General features: G+C 60.2%; 1 protein-coding gene across 1 annotated transcript in view; it reads right to left on the reverse strand.

The window, feature by feature from the left end:
* Positions 1-13114, reverse strand: part of RANGAP1 (Ran GTPase activating protein 1) — a 20106-nt gene continuing 6992 nt past the window's right edge. The window contains exons 3-16 of the mRNA XM_075553630.1: positions 12709-12836; positions 11073-11132; positions 9857-10036; positions 8631-8765; positions 8199-8357; positions 7325-7438; positions 6354-6453; positions 6165-6249; positions 4939-5146; positions 3761-3880; positions 3502-3604; positions 2556-2644; positions 2280-2401; positions 1-846 (exon numbers count right to left, since the gene is read on the reverse strand). Of these exons, the coding sequence (XP_075409745.1) occupies positions 777-846; positions 2280-2401; positions 2556-2644; positions 3502-3604; positions 3761-3880; positions 4939-5146; positions 6165-6249; positions 6354-6453; positions 7325-7438; positions 8199-8357; positions 8631-8765; positions 9857-10036; positions 11073-11132; positions 12709-12836 (1673 nt within the window). The 3' untranslated portion in view covers positions 1-776. The remainder of the gene's footprint in view (positions 847-2279; positions 2402-2555; positions 2645-3501; positions 3605-3760; positions 3881-4938; positions 5147-6164; positions 6250-6353; positions 6454-7324; positions 7439-8198; positions 8358-8630; positions 8766-9856; positions 10037-11072; positions 11133-12708; positions 12837-13114) is intronic.

The following is a 13114-nucleotide window of genomic DNA, read 5'->3' on the forward strand; positions in this document are numbered from 1 at the left end:
TGCTGTCACACACGACTTTATTTAGGCCTGGGCACAGCCCCAGACACAGAAAGGGGAAGAGGGAAAGCAAAGCGAAGGCTGGGGGTGGCAGCCTCCGCCCAGCCCAGTCCCTGCCCCGAGGGCAACAGGGGCCCTGCCCCCGCAGACTGAAGAGCAGGACCAGGCCTGGACAGGGTAGGGTGGGGTGGCCCTCCAGCCTGTGGCATCAGGGAGGCCAGTGGACCAGGAGCCAGCGAGATGCCAGGCCACCCCAGCTCCTTGTCCTGTCCACACGCATGGCCCAGGCCCATGCTTGTTCCCCAGGGCAGTCTCTGCTCCTCCGGCCCAGCCGCCCACCGGTCCACAGGCAGGGCAGAGGGGGATGGCTGATGGGGAGAGTGGCAGCGCAGGGCGGAAAGCACGGGTAGCTCTACAACACAGGGGTGGGGGTGGGGGCAGCAACCCACCAGCAGGGCAGGCCTGGGCAGAGGCACAGATGAGCAGAGCGCCCCGGATGGTGCTGAGTTTAATGGTGGAGCAGCTTGGCGCTCTTGGCCCTGCCACTGGAGGCCGCTTTTCTGAGGCGGGGGAGCCAGCAAACCTGAACCTGACTGGAGCCACACCTTCCCCCACACCCTCACAGCACAACACGGTGGGGGTGGGCAGACACATAAAGGCCCTCCCTGCTTCTGGCCAGCTTCCTGCCCGAGGAAAAGGCAGGGCTGCTGCTCAGTCCGTCCAAGCCCCTTCCTCGAGTCGCTGGCCAGGCGGAGGGGTGGCAGAGGCCGGCTCCACGGCTACACCTTGTACAGCGTCTGCAGCAGGCTGTGGCGGGCGAAGGAGCAGGCTTCCAGGGCACTGTTGGGCCTGTGGGGAGAGAAGGTCATGGGTGGGGAGCCAGGTGCCCTTGGAGTCCAGGAGCTCAGGCTCCTGGCAGGCACAGGGCCAGGTTTGGAGTCTTGGGTGGGCCGGACTTGATTCCCTCATCTTTTGAGGCCTCGGTGAGGGAGGTGTGAGTCCTTGCTGACCCCTGCATTGGGGTAGGGGTACAGAAGGCCTAGAGAGGTGGTGCTGTGGTTTGGACAAAGGTCACCCAGCCACCACCCCTGGGGAAGCGGCCTCTCCATGCACCCTTCCCGAAGGCATGGCCCAGGTCACCCTCAGGTGGGCCAGGTCACCACTGCCTGGGCTTCCTCAGCCTCAGTGTGCACAGAGAACAAGGACATGGGGTGGCATTGGGGGTTTGGGGGAGCCAAGTCAGCAAGCATGGGGTGGGACAGGTTTGGTGTCCCAACAGCTGGTCAGGGGCCACACAGGTCTCCATACCCTAGTCACCTGAGAGGTGGGGGTGGGTGGATGGGTAGGGGGAGCTTCCACACGGCGCTGTACAATGCACACACAGCGGAGGCCGAGCCGTGGGGAGGCAGCCCACGGGGAGAACCCAGGACTGCTCCTCACAGACTCCAGGCCACCGCGGGGAGGGGAAAATGAAGGAGCCAGGAATTGGCAGCAGTGGGCACTGGGTGGGCGCCACGACCACCATCTGAAGGTCCTCCGGGCAGCACAGATGACATCCGTGGGGCAGAGGTGGCATCGCTGCTGTAGAGCAGGGAGGCTGCAGCACACCTGCTTTCAGAGGGCAGCCCGGCTGCCGGGCAGCGCTGGAGGGTGGCCACAGACACAGGGACAGGACTGCGGAGGGGGTTTCTGAGCAAGGAGCTGCTGGTCCCACAGGGACTGAGTACAAGAGGCTGCTGCAGCTTCTGCTCACCGCCCTCCCCACAGGCTCCAAGCACCCTAACTGCACCCAGCTGTCCTCAGTTGGGCAAAAGAGAGTGAGGCCTGAGGTGAGCTGAAGGCGGCGGGGGTGTTCCTCAGGCTTAACGCTTCTGAATGCACAGGACCCTCTGGTGAGGCCAAGGTTCCCAGGTCTCTGGACACCAAGATGGCCCCGCAGCCCAGGGCCTCCCCAGGGGAGGACGGTGGCTACAGAAGCTAAGCCTGGAAGGTCCGTGTGGCCGTGGTGGCTACTGGGAAGCAACACAGAACTTTGCACGTTTGGACCAGACACTGGCCCGGCCTCTTCCTCGTGTGGCCATGTGACCCTCCCCACCAGTTGGCTGGCTGGTCCCCTTGGCCGCATACAGAGAAACACAGTCCATGAACCCCATGGCCAGGCTGGACAGAGGGGAGAACACCGCGGGAGGAGCCAAGGCCTGGGAGGCTGCAGGCCCCGCAGAAGCCAGTAGGCCAGCCAGCCGGGCTCCAGAAAGCACCAGGGATGCAGCAAGCACACTCACTTGGTCATGAAGGCCAGCAGCAGGGGGGCCAGGGCCTTGGGGAAGTAGTCCTGCTGCACCATGTGGTTCAGCGCCATCAGGGGGCCATACAGGTTGGCAATGGCCTTGATCTTGTCTTCGCTCTAGAAGGGACACACAGAAGGAGGGAGTGCCAAGATTTACAGCGGCCGGAGGGGCAGAGTCTTCCCGCCTAGACCTGACAGTGTCCCCTCACGCGGCAACAACCCCCTCAAGGATTTGCGGTTGGGGTGGCACAAGCGGGGTGAGGCCTCTCACCTTGAGCAGGCCCATGTGAATGAGGAGGCTGGTGAGGAAGGCGTGGCAGTTGAAGGAGGAGGAACCGAAGGCCTTCTTCATCAAGGCGTCTGCAAGAGGTGGCCGGAGGGAGGGGAGATGTGGGCACAGCTCCAGGCTCAGTCACCCCTCGGCCCTTCCCTGGCCTCACACAAAAACAGACTTGGTGACACCACGCACTGTGCCCATCGGGGGACAAAGGTGGGAGCTCGCAGATGCTTCAGCGGGTGGAGGGGCCAGTGGCCGAGGGCCTGGCCACGAGCACTTGTTTCTGTCCTTGGACACAGCTTGGCAACTTCTTCCCCAAAATCCCCGAGGGTGGGATCCCAGGGATAAATGCTGGCTCCAATGTAGCCCCTACCGGTCTTGCCTGGCCTCACTCCCCTGGCTCTGCCCTCCCTCAACACGGCCCACAGTGCCAACATAGACAAGCATCCCCCTACCCATCCACTCATCTCTGCCTTTCCTGTGGGAAGGCCCCTCCTCTCAGCCCAGCCAGACCCAGCCCGGGTGTGAAGGTTGGAGGACCTAAGGTCCAGGTAGTCCTCGTGAAAAGTATGAGGGAAGCAGTTGGGACCTCCCTGGGGCGGGGGAGGCTCAGCTGTTACCCTCTCAGGCAGAATGCCTCCTACAGCCCAGGCCTCCACCAGGCCCGTCAAGGTCCCTGCACCACAAGCTTCAAAAGGCCTGGGAGCTACCTGGACGCAAGTATGTGTCCCTGAGGAAGGCCTGTAAGCTCTGGGCATCAGTTTCCCCGTTAGAAGTAATTAGAGTGGAAACTCCCACCCTGGTCCTCCAGTGCATGACGTGATGAGGACCTGACAGGGGGACTGACTGACTTTGCATCAGCACTGGGACAGAGGGTGACAGTAAATCAGGAAATGTCATCTGGGAGGGCAGGAGCCCTAGGGCCCTGCTGTCACGTTACCTACTGCGTCTTGCACGGCGGTCCTCACTGCGGCTTCTTCCTTGAACACAGAGGACACTTTCAGGAAGGCAGAGACTACCTTCTCTGGATCAGCCGTGTCGGTCTGAGGAGACAACACAGGGGGACTGACTGCCTTGTGCCGCTGCTGCTGGCTAGTGGAGCCCTGGCCGCCGTCCACAGGGCTCCCAGGGGACAAGGACCTCACTGGCAACTCCAGAAGCCAGAGCCCAGGAAGGTCTGGGCTCCGAGGGGCTGGTACCTGTTGGGCTATCAATGTGGAACTCTTGGGTCCCAGGCGCAGCAGCTTCTCTGGAGAGGGGAAGGCGAGGAAGGTGGAGACATCTGTGGGCGGCGGGGAGGACAGGACTGGAGCTGGCTCCTGGGAAAAGAGTGGCAGAGTGTTGGGGGACTCTGCCAAGTCCCAAAGCACATCCTCTCCACCAGCCCAGCCCACCCTGAACAGCTGTGCCTCACTAGCCAGGTAAAGCGCACGGCCCACAACTCTTCCCCCATCGTCCAAGTAGGGGGCGCACAGGTGCTGGCCCTGGCTGGCTCTCAGCCAGGGACCTAAGGAGCCAGGTCGAGTCACCTAGGACTCAATGCAAACCCCCGCAGAAATGACCCGAGCATCTGGACTCAAGGGGATGACCCCCGGGGTCCCGAGTCCAGTCTGGATCAGAAAGCACCAGCGATGCCCGGAGAGCAGAGAGTACCAGGAAGTACTGCCTAGCCACTTGCTTAACTGCTTCCATCAAGTGGAAAAGAAGCCAAATTCAACGAGAGGTGGGGCGAGTCCTCCGGGAGCTTTACGACGGAGCCTATGAGGGAACAGGGATGCGTGAACCGGGGCAACGGACACCAAGTGCCCTGCCACTGGCCCTCACATCAGGGGGTGCCCCAAAAGGTAGCCAAGGCAACCCATGGGTGGGCCAAATTTACCCGAACTGCTTAGTGATGCTTGTTTTTTCCCCACCTAGTTCTTTTAGTAATGTGTGTGTTTGTGTATGTTTTATCGTGTCCTCAATGCAGTAGCATCATGTGAAATTGTAAGTACTAAAAGCTAACAAACATCTCCGTTGGGGTAGAGAGATATAGGAAAGACAGAACGAAGAGGGTGCTTTTCTGTTTGCTCATGTTGGGTGCTGGTGAGTCGAGGCTGACTCGCTGTGAGGCCGTCGGACAGAGCAGAACTGCCCCCGTGGGAGTCAGAGACGTGCATCTTCCTCATCTGTGGGAAGGGCTGGCAGGCACGCTCCTTCCTTTCCACTGACCCCAAACCAGCCGAATCCACGGCTGTCGAATCGATTCCGATTCACAGCCATCCTGAGGTACGCGAACCCTCAGGGCTTGTGACGTGGGGCCCACATCTCCCTGCCTCCCAAGATGCCTCAGGGTTTCACGTTCTGATGCTGGCAAACGGGGGGGAAACTAACTCACCCCGTTGTTAAGGTCTGGGATCTTCCTTGAGGGTGTGCTGGACGCCTCTCCTCGCCCTAGCTGCTGCGGTGGTTCCTCCTCTTCCTCCTCCTCCTCCTCCTCTTCTTCCTCCTCCTCCTCGTCATCATCATCGTCGTCTTCCTCCTCCTCCTCTTCCTCCTCTTCTCCTTCCTCATCCTCCTCTTCATCATCCTCACCTTCGTCATCACTGTAGAGGCAGTTGGCTAAAGCAGGCCCTCCATGCCGAGTGGCCTGGAGCCCACAGAGCCCAGGGCAGGCAGCAGGTAGGGGTGGGGGGACTGGGAGAGGGCAGTTCCCAGGAGGAGGGGCTACCCCATTCATTCTGCAGCCTGCAGAGGGGTCCAGGGTTCAGACCAGAATCACCATCTTGTCACTGTCTCAAAGGAGCTACCCACCCACGGGGGAGAACAACAGCTTTGGTTCACAGTGGACACACCCAAGCTGGGCACCCATGGTGTGCTGAGCACACTGCCCGTGACCCCCAGCTGACCCGGCTCTCAGACCCAGCTACCTGACATGAGAACCACGGCCACGTGGAAGGAAACAGGGCGCTGGCTGATGCGACCCCATCTGGGGTCACCTCCCCTCCACGTGGAGTCCGCATACCAGGGGCCCTTCCTTCCTTCCTGCTGGAACACTCCCACCACCAAGGCCCCCACACTAATGTCCAACTCATTTAGAAGCCATTCTGAGCTCCAAGAAACAAACCCTGCAACACAGGCTCACGGCCATCGAGTCGATGCAGGCTCACCGGGATAGGGGAGCACCACCCTGTGAGCTTGAGACCGTGTAACTTTATAGAGGCCAAAAGCCCTGTCCTTCTCCCAAGGAGCAACTGGTGGTTTCGAACTGCTGACCTTGCGGTGAGCTGCTCAGTATGTCCCAGAACACCACTGGTGCTGCTCTCCGAGTCCACGAACTCGGCCCGACGTTCCTGGTCCCTGAGACCACACACCACCCTGCCACAAGCTCCCTCCCAACTCCCCACTTGAAGGGGACCACCCAGCCCCTCCTAGTAGACAAGTGACAGAGCTCCATCCTGTCTCTCTGTGACCTGCAGTGTGAGGGGAGGAACACAGACAGCCTCGGGCCTCACCCCCCCCCCCCCCGCCCACCACCACTGCTGAGCAGTGCCTGACACACAGATGGAGCTCACTGACATTTCTGGGGCGAGGAGAACCCAACGAGGGGCAGGCCTGCCCTACCTCAGCGAGGCCAGCACCTTGGCCATGTTGCAGTTCTCCAGCACCTCCTGAAGCTGCTCACAGCCTTCTCCCCCCAGGGCATTGCCTGCTCATGGGAGGGACCGGGGATCAGGACAGGGCCCAGGGCCAGCTGGTGTCCCAAACCAGCCCCAGAGTGTCTGCTAGGTTGCCCGGCCCTGCCATGGCTACCGTTGAGGTCCAGCTTCTCCAGCTCGGCCTTGTCCTCCACGGCCTTGGCCACAGCCAGAGCAGCGTCTCTCTTGATTTCGCAGAAGGACAAGTTCAGCTCCTGCAGAGTGAGAGGGAAGCTGGAGACGGCCCCGCACCTGGGCTAGAGGAGAGACTGCATCCCCTAGTCTCAGGCTCCCCACCTGAGGATGGGGCAGGCCAGGGTCTGTCCACCAACCGGGCAAAGGAGGCGGAACACCAACACCAGGTACCCAGTGATGGGTCAGCTGCCAGATGCATTTAAAACCCAGCTGCTGACAAGTGGATTCTGACTCCTGGAGACCTAGGAGGGCATTTGGCGGCTGACCAGTCCTCAATCACCTAGCCTCTGGGAAGACTCAAACTGCCCGACTTCTGGTGGGCAGCTGTGCTCAGTTCATTCACCAGATGCACCAGCCAAAACCAAACCAGCCTGTGCCATGGAGCTGCTCCTCACACGTGGTGACCCTCTGGTGACCTGGCCTGTAACCTCATGGAAGCCGACAGCCACATTTTCCTCTGCACAGTGGCTGAACTGTTCAGTCAGCAGCCAGGTGCACACACCAGGGACCTTCCTGCAGGCACACCCCCCCCCCCGCCCCAAACCCAAACAAAACTCACAGCTGTCAGGAGTCCATTCTGACTCACAGCCACCCACTAGGGCAGGTAGAATGGTCCACAGGGCCTCCCAGACTGCGCCGATGCTTAACCCACAGGGTCACCTGATCCCCAGACACTCACTGCATCTGGTGAGACTGTCCCGGTTACTGCCATCTCCCCCACAACCCCCCAACTTGAAAAAGGCAGAAGGTTGAGGAGACTTGTTCAAAATCACAGCTGGGAGCTGGGAGAACTGGGCTCTGGAGTCAGGCCTCCGACCTTCACAGACTCGACCCCTCTCCTGGACCTGGCTCCCCACCCCAGCCCGGAGTGAAGACGGCAGGGTCAGGCACCTTCAGCTTGGGTAGGCCCCCTCGGACTGCATCTGCAATGGCCACGGCCCCTCTGGAGCGGACCAGACAGTCCCCGAAGTTGATCACCTCCACCTGCCGCAAGGTCTTCAGGGTCTGTGGAAAGGAAACGTTCCGGATGAGGCGCAGGCCCAGCCAGCTCTCTGGAACAGCCAGAGCTCCCTGGAGGCACATGTGACCCCCCACTGCCCCCACACCCCTTTGCTTAAACCCTCAAGGCTCCCTATCACCCAGGGAGAGAAGGGCTCAGGGAGGCACGCTGGCACCAAGGCTGGAGTGAACAGCCACCTGCCCTGTACCCCCATCTCTGGGCCTTCGCACAGGCTACTGGCCTCCCTGCCTGACGCTCCCTACTATCTGTCCGAAGAACAAGCCGTACAGCTTGGCCCAGTGCAATCTCTCCCCAGCAGCCTGTCCTAAGTCCGACTGGAAGCCCAGCCTTAGTCTACCTGCCTGCCCACACTTCTCTGCTAATACCCGGCCTCGGAGCCTCGCAGCCCCTCTGCACCTGGAGCATCTGACACCCGGCCACCGTGCTCGGAGTTCTGGACTTCAGTCTAGGGTCTCCTTATGGCCGGTGTTTTCGATAGGGAGCACAGGGGCGGGCACCAGACAGGGCCTCAGCAAACAGCTATCCAACGAGGAATGAAACCCAGACGGGGCTGAGCAGCCTGGGGCCACAGGAGACCAAGCTAAGCTCAGGGTGAGGGAGGCACCCACACCCAGCGCTGCCCAGAAGGGCAGCCTGTGAGAGACGACCCTGCCTTAACACAGTCAAGCTGGCGAGATCCAAGGGGAATGGTGGCTGAGGAGGGCAGTGCACCCCCTGCCCCTGCTCCCCCGGAGGACACCTCACCTCAGCCATGGCCACCGCCCCCTTCTCAGTGAAGGTGTTGTCGTTGAGGTTGATGACACGCAGCAGGGGGTTGATGGCAAAAGCCTGGGCCAGGGCCAGGACACCAGGGTGATTGATCCCGTTCTGTGGCATGTGTACCTCCTCCAGGGTCCCGATGACCTGAGTTGGGGGAGGGCAAAGCCAGGTTTTCCAAAGGGAAACATCGCTGCCATTGCGCGTGAAGCCAGCTCCAGGAGCAGGGGCAGCCCCTCCCTGCCCACAGCTCGGCGGCGGGTCAGCATAAACACGTCTGCAGCAACTCTCCGCAGAGAGGCTCAGGCGCTGAAGCTTGCTGGCTTACAGTCACAATCCAAGAAAAGCCTGCAAGAGATGGAAGATGGAAATCCCCCACTCACAGGCCACAGCGGCCAGAGGAGGGGCAGGACCACTCACCCCAAAAGCTTCCGCCAAGGCGGTGGCTCCATCGTTCTCCAGACGGTTCCTGCCAGCCACGAAGACCTTCAGGGCCAGCGGCTTGCCTTGGCCACTGGATTTGTGGTGACACTCGGTCAGAGCTGCCGCCAGGATCTGTGGGGAAAGGCAGGGCCCGCCCGTGGGCCGGGGCTCCATCACCCTACGGTGACATCACCGCTGGTGGCGAGGAAGGAGCTAGCACAGGAGCCCAGCCCCGACTGCTCACTCCGACGGCTTTTTCACGGCCGGAGCAGCTGTGCGCCTCGGTTCCTCAAACAGGGAGTCACACTGACGCATGTTGTGTTTGGAGTCTCCGCAGTGCATGCCCTCCAGGCCGGGCTCACTCAGGCACGGATGCCCTCAGCTCGGCACTGCGAGGTCAGTGTGAGTCGCTGGCCCGGGTCGCTTCCCATGTCCTGGGGCAGGGCCGCTGGCAGGTAGCCCCCCGCAGGGAAGCACCTCGGTTCCTAGGCCTGGGACTCTGCTGGAGAGTCTGGGATCTGGGATAAAGGTACAAATCCCACATCCCACTGACAGGATTGCAGAAGCTCCATGGCTTAAGGCCACACAGACTCATCTGGAAAATGCAGCCAGCATCCTCAGTGTGGATGGGGAGGTGACGCTAGTGAGACATTAATCCATCTGCAAGCAAGGTCAGTCCTTGCATCCCTGTCTTTCTTCCCATATCCTTATGCTGAGAAGGGATCAGACTGTGTGTTGGGAAGGGGGGGAGGGCAGAGAAGCAGGGAATATAGCCAGGGCCAGGGCAGTCTCCAGGAGAACTACGGGGGCTAGCAGGGCCGGGCAGGACAGCAACGGGTGGCCAGGCCTCCCTGGGTGGACGCACACACACACAGGTCTTGCCCCAGGCTCTGCCGGCTCTTCTAAGTGCACAGCAGGTCTGGGGAGGGGAGAGCCTAAGCCTGTGTGTTTCAGAGCCAGCCGGTCAGAGCATGGAAGTGGCACGTCCTCTATGTTGCCAAGGCAACAGTAGAGCTGAGGACAGTTGCTTGGCAACCCCATTCTCCTAGACTTCATCTCCTCTCCCACAAGCCACGGGCTCTGAAGCCTTTCCCCTTTGAAGTGAATCACAGACAGGCAGTCATTCCAGACAGGGGGTGTCCAGGGGCCCGTGCCCCAGACAGGTGCACACAGAGCCGAGGCCGATGGGGAGGGGCCGGCCAAGGGGCCGAGCTGGCACCCACCTTGCCTCCACCGATGCCCATGCCGCAGTTGTTGAGCTTGAGTTCTCGCAGGGTGAAGCAAGCCGAGCTCTTGAGCAGGACCTCAAAGCCGTGTACGCCGTCAGGTCCGAAGGCATTGTCACTCAGGTCCAGCTCCACCAGCTGGGCCCCGGCCGTGATGAGCCCTGCCCCGAGTGATTTCTGGGCACAGAGGGGACCTCGTCAGGCTGACAGGTGCTGCTTCTGCACCAGGCCCCGCCTCAGGGGCTGGCACAGAGCTGTCTAATGGTACACGGCTGTGGGCCCACTCAGCTAGGGGGATAGGGGTGCAGGTGCGGGGGGAGGAAGGACTTCTGTATACCCATTGCTGTTGCGTCAATTCTGACTCCTACTGGCCCTACAGCAGTTCTCAACCTGTGGGTCGCGACCCCCTTGGGGGTCACCCGATTTATAACAGCAGCAAAATTACAGTTATGAAGTAGCAATGAGAATAATTTTGTGGTTGGGGGTCACCACATGAAGAATTATATGAAAGGGTCTCAGCATGAGGAAGGTTGAGAACACCTGGCCTAGAGGATAAAGAACGGCCCCAGAAGGTAGTTTTCAAAGCTGGCCCTCAGGGACCCCATTACGGCCTGTCACTTCGGTAACTTTGAGTTTTCACTCAATGGGGACTTCTAGAAGTGAGGTTGACACCTGAGGTCTCTAGAGCCAGCCCCCCACCCCTCCAAGCTGGCCAGATGAATGAAAAGCAGAGAAGGAACCTCGCAGCTCAAGGGAGGCCCTCAAAAACCAGAGGCCGCCGTGCTGAGCACCAGTACCGCTGAGGGGCTGAGCTGTGTGCCAGACCCGGGACTGTGGGGTGCCTCCTACATGTGCGTGCGCACGCCAACACACACACGCACGCGCACGCACACGCACGAGAGGGGAAACTATGCCAGAAGCAGTGGGAGAGCGGTCTTGATGAGACAGACAGGGCGAGGCAGAGAGAAAGCTGGGGTGGCCACAGCTGGTGGCATGAGAGAACACAAAGCCCAGGGTGCAGGGAAGGTGCTGGGAGAAACTAACAGGAGGCCTTCCTCCCACGGGGGCCTGGCGTGGGACACTGACTCCGGCCTTCGCCACCTGTCCTGCCGTCACCCAGAGAGCAGGCATCCTGCCGCGGGGGGGCTGTTGAGCCTCTCCCGGACCTGTCTCCAGAAGGAAGGTGATGTGAGTACAAGCCTTGCCCACTCACCAGAGCTGGCGGGATCTCCGACCTCAGCCTCCCGGTGAACATGTCGCTCCAGTGGCATCGCTTGGGAAGAGGAGGAAAAGAGGAGTGAGCGGAGCCTCTCAGGGGCACCCCGACGCCCCTGCGGCCAGGAAGCATGAGGGACTCGGCCTGGAGACCCTTCCTCTGTGTGGCCTGCTGGTGCCCAGAAGGGGACATCAGCTGTCAGTGAAGAGACATGTCCCCGGCCCCATGATCAAACTGGGCTGAGAACCCACCCCAACTCCTGGCCCAGTGCTCTTTCTCAGGGCGTTTCCCCGGAGCCAGGGGCTCTGTTTTCAGGCCTCCAGCAGCAGCTCAGGACAGGCCGGCTGCTCCATCCCACACTGATACTTCCTGCTTATCTGCCTTTTTAAGGCGCCTGCAGGTGGCAACAGTGTCCAACTAACAGGGAATCCACTATTTTCTATCTTTTTGGTTATGTTGCATTTATGGAAAGAGATAATATCTTTCCATTTACAGAAGGGATTATGTGTGCTTTTGAACTCTTTAAAAGTGAGTTGGTTTAAAGATAATAGTAAGTTATTGTCATCGAAGGTGACAGAACCGGGAACCCTGCGGGCCAGCACATGCCCTATTCCCCCATCTTGGCTGGCTCTGCCCACCCATAAAACACAAACCCCAACAGCGGTGGCTCAGGCCTTCCCTGGACCAAACTTGGGAACGATGGCCTGCACTTCCCTTTCACCTGAAGATCCAGTCCCTAAAACTGTATGTGACCAGATTCCACCTGAAGGACCGACCGTTGGTTTAGCCAAGAACGGGTGGGTCTTTCTATCAAGCAACCCACTCTGGCCTGCCTGTGGTCCAACACTCCCACATTGGGGTGTTCTGGGGGTGCCGCCAGGCCTGGGGCCACGAACATGAAGCCACCCCAGGCGTGAATCCCTCACAGATGTGGCATCTCGCCCCGAAGCTGCCCAATGCCAACTCTGACAAGTTGGGCATCAGGGCTCCAGGGCGCAGGCGCGGCTTCCCATTCTGACCAGAACCCAGGCCTAGCCAGCCCAGACCCCGCACTGTGCCCCTCTGGCACTTTCCCTTTGAAATGCGGCTGTACCACAGCTCCAGGCAGACCTGGAGGAGGACATCGAGGGTCAGGGGAAAGAGGAAGACTCTCCACAAGACACTGTGACGCAGTGACTACAACAGGCTCAGTGGCGACGGCAACCACCGTGCTGGATCGGGCAGTGTTTCATTCTGTTGTAAGGAGCCTTGCCAGGAGTCTGAACCAACCTGCCCGTGCCTAAACAGCAGCTCTCTGCGCCAATGAACTCGCCTTCCTACCTGGCTGCCTTCCTTCCTGCTGGTAAGACATGTGATCAGGTACAGTTTATGCTCACTGGGCCAACTTCTCTGTCAAGGCCTGACCTGACAGGGGTGTGGATGGTGACAAGGACAGATAGCATCTTGTCTTTCACAGCAGTTGCCCCAGGAAGTCTTTTGCACTCCTAAACCCATCTCAGTGTCTGCTCCCTCGGGGATCTAAATGGACCCGTCACACAGGTGAGAGGCCCTGGTCATGCTGAGGCTCTGGGCAGGCAGAGGTGACTGCAACAGGGCAAGGGACCAGGGAGGGCTGGACACCTGTTGGTCTCACCTTCAACTCCGATTTCTTCTCCAAGGCTTTGGCGATGACCTTGGCCGCTTCCACGCCCACCGTGTTGCCCTCTAGACGCAGGGCCTCTAAGCCATCAAATTCTTCGATCTCTTTAATCACGTCTTTAGCTGCCCAGGACCAAAGTAGAGACGTCAGACTTTGGGGAATCACAAAAAAGATAGGTGGGAGATAAACAAGCTTGCTATCACACAGACTCCCAACAGTTTGTGTGCTGGCCAGGTGCCAGCCCTGGCGGACAGAGGGAACCCAGGCAATTCCTCTGGGAGGAGTCAAGATGTTTGGGGACAGATGAGAGACAGCCTGCTGAAGACTTGGCTGAAGACAAGGTCGAGAAGGGCGACAGGCAGCCCAGCCAGAGGACCAGCCCACACAATGGTCCTCTTCA

The sequence above is a fragment of the Tenrec ecaudatus genome, chromosome 6 (assembly GCF_050624435.1).
Source record: "Tenrec ecaudatus isolate mTenEca1 chromosome 6, mTenEca1.hap1, whole genome shotgun sequence".
Classification (NCBI taxonomy): domain Eukaryota; kingdom Metazoa; phylum Chordata; class Mammalia; order Afrosoricida; family Tenrecidae; genus Tenrec; species Tenrec ecaudatus.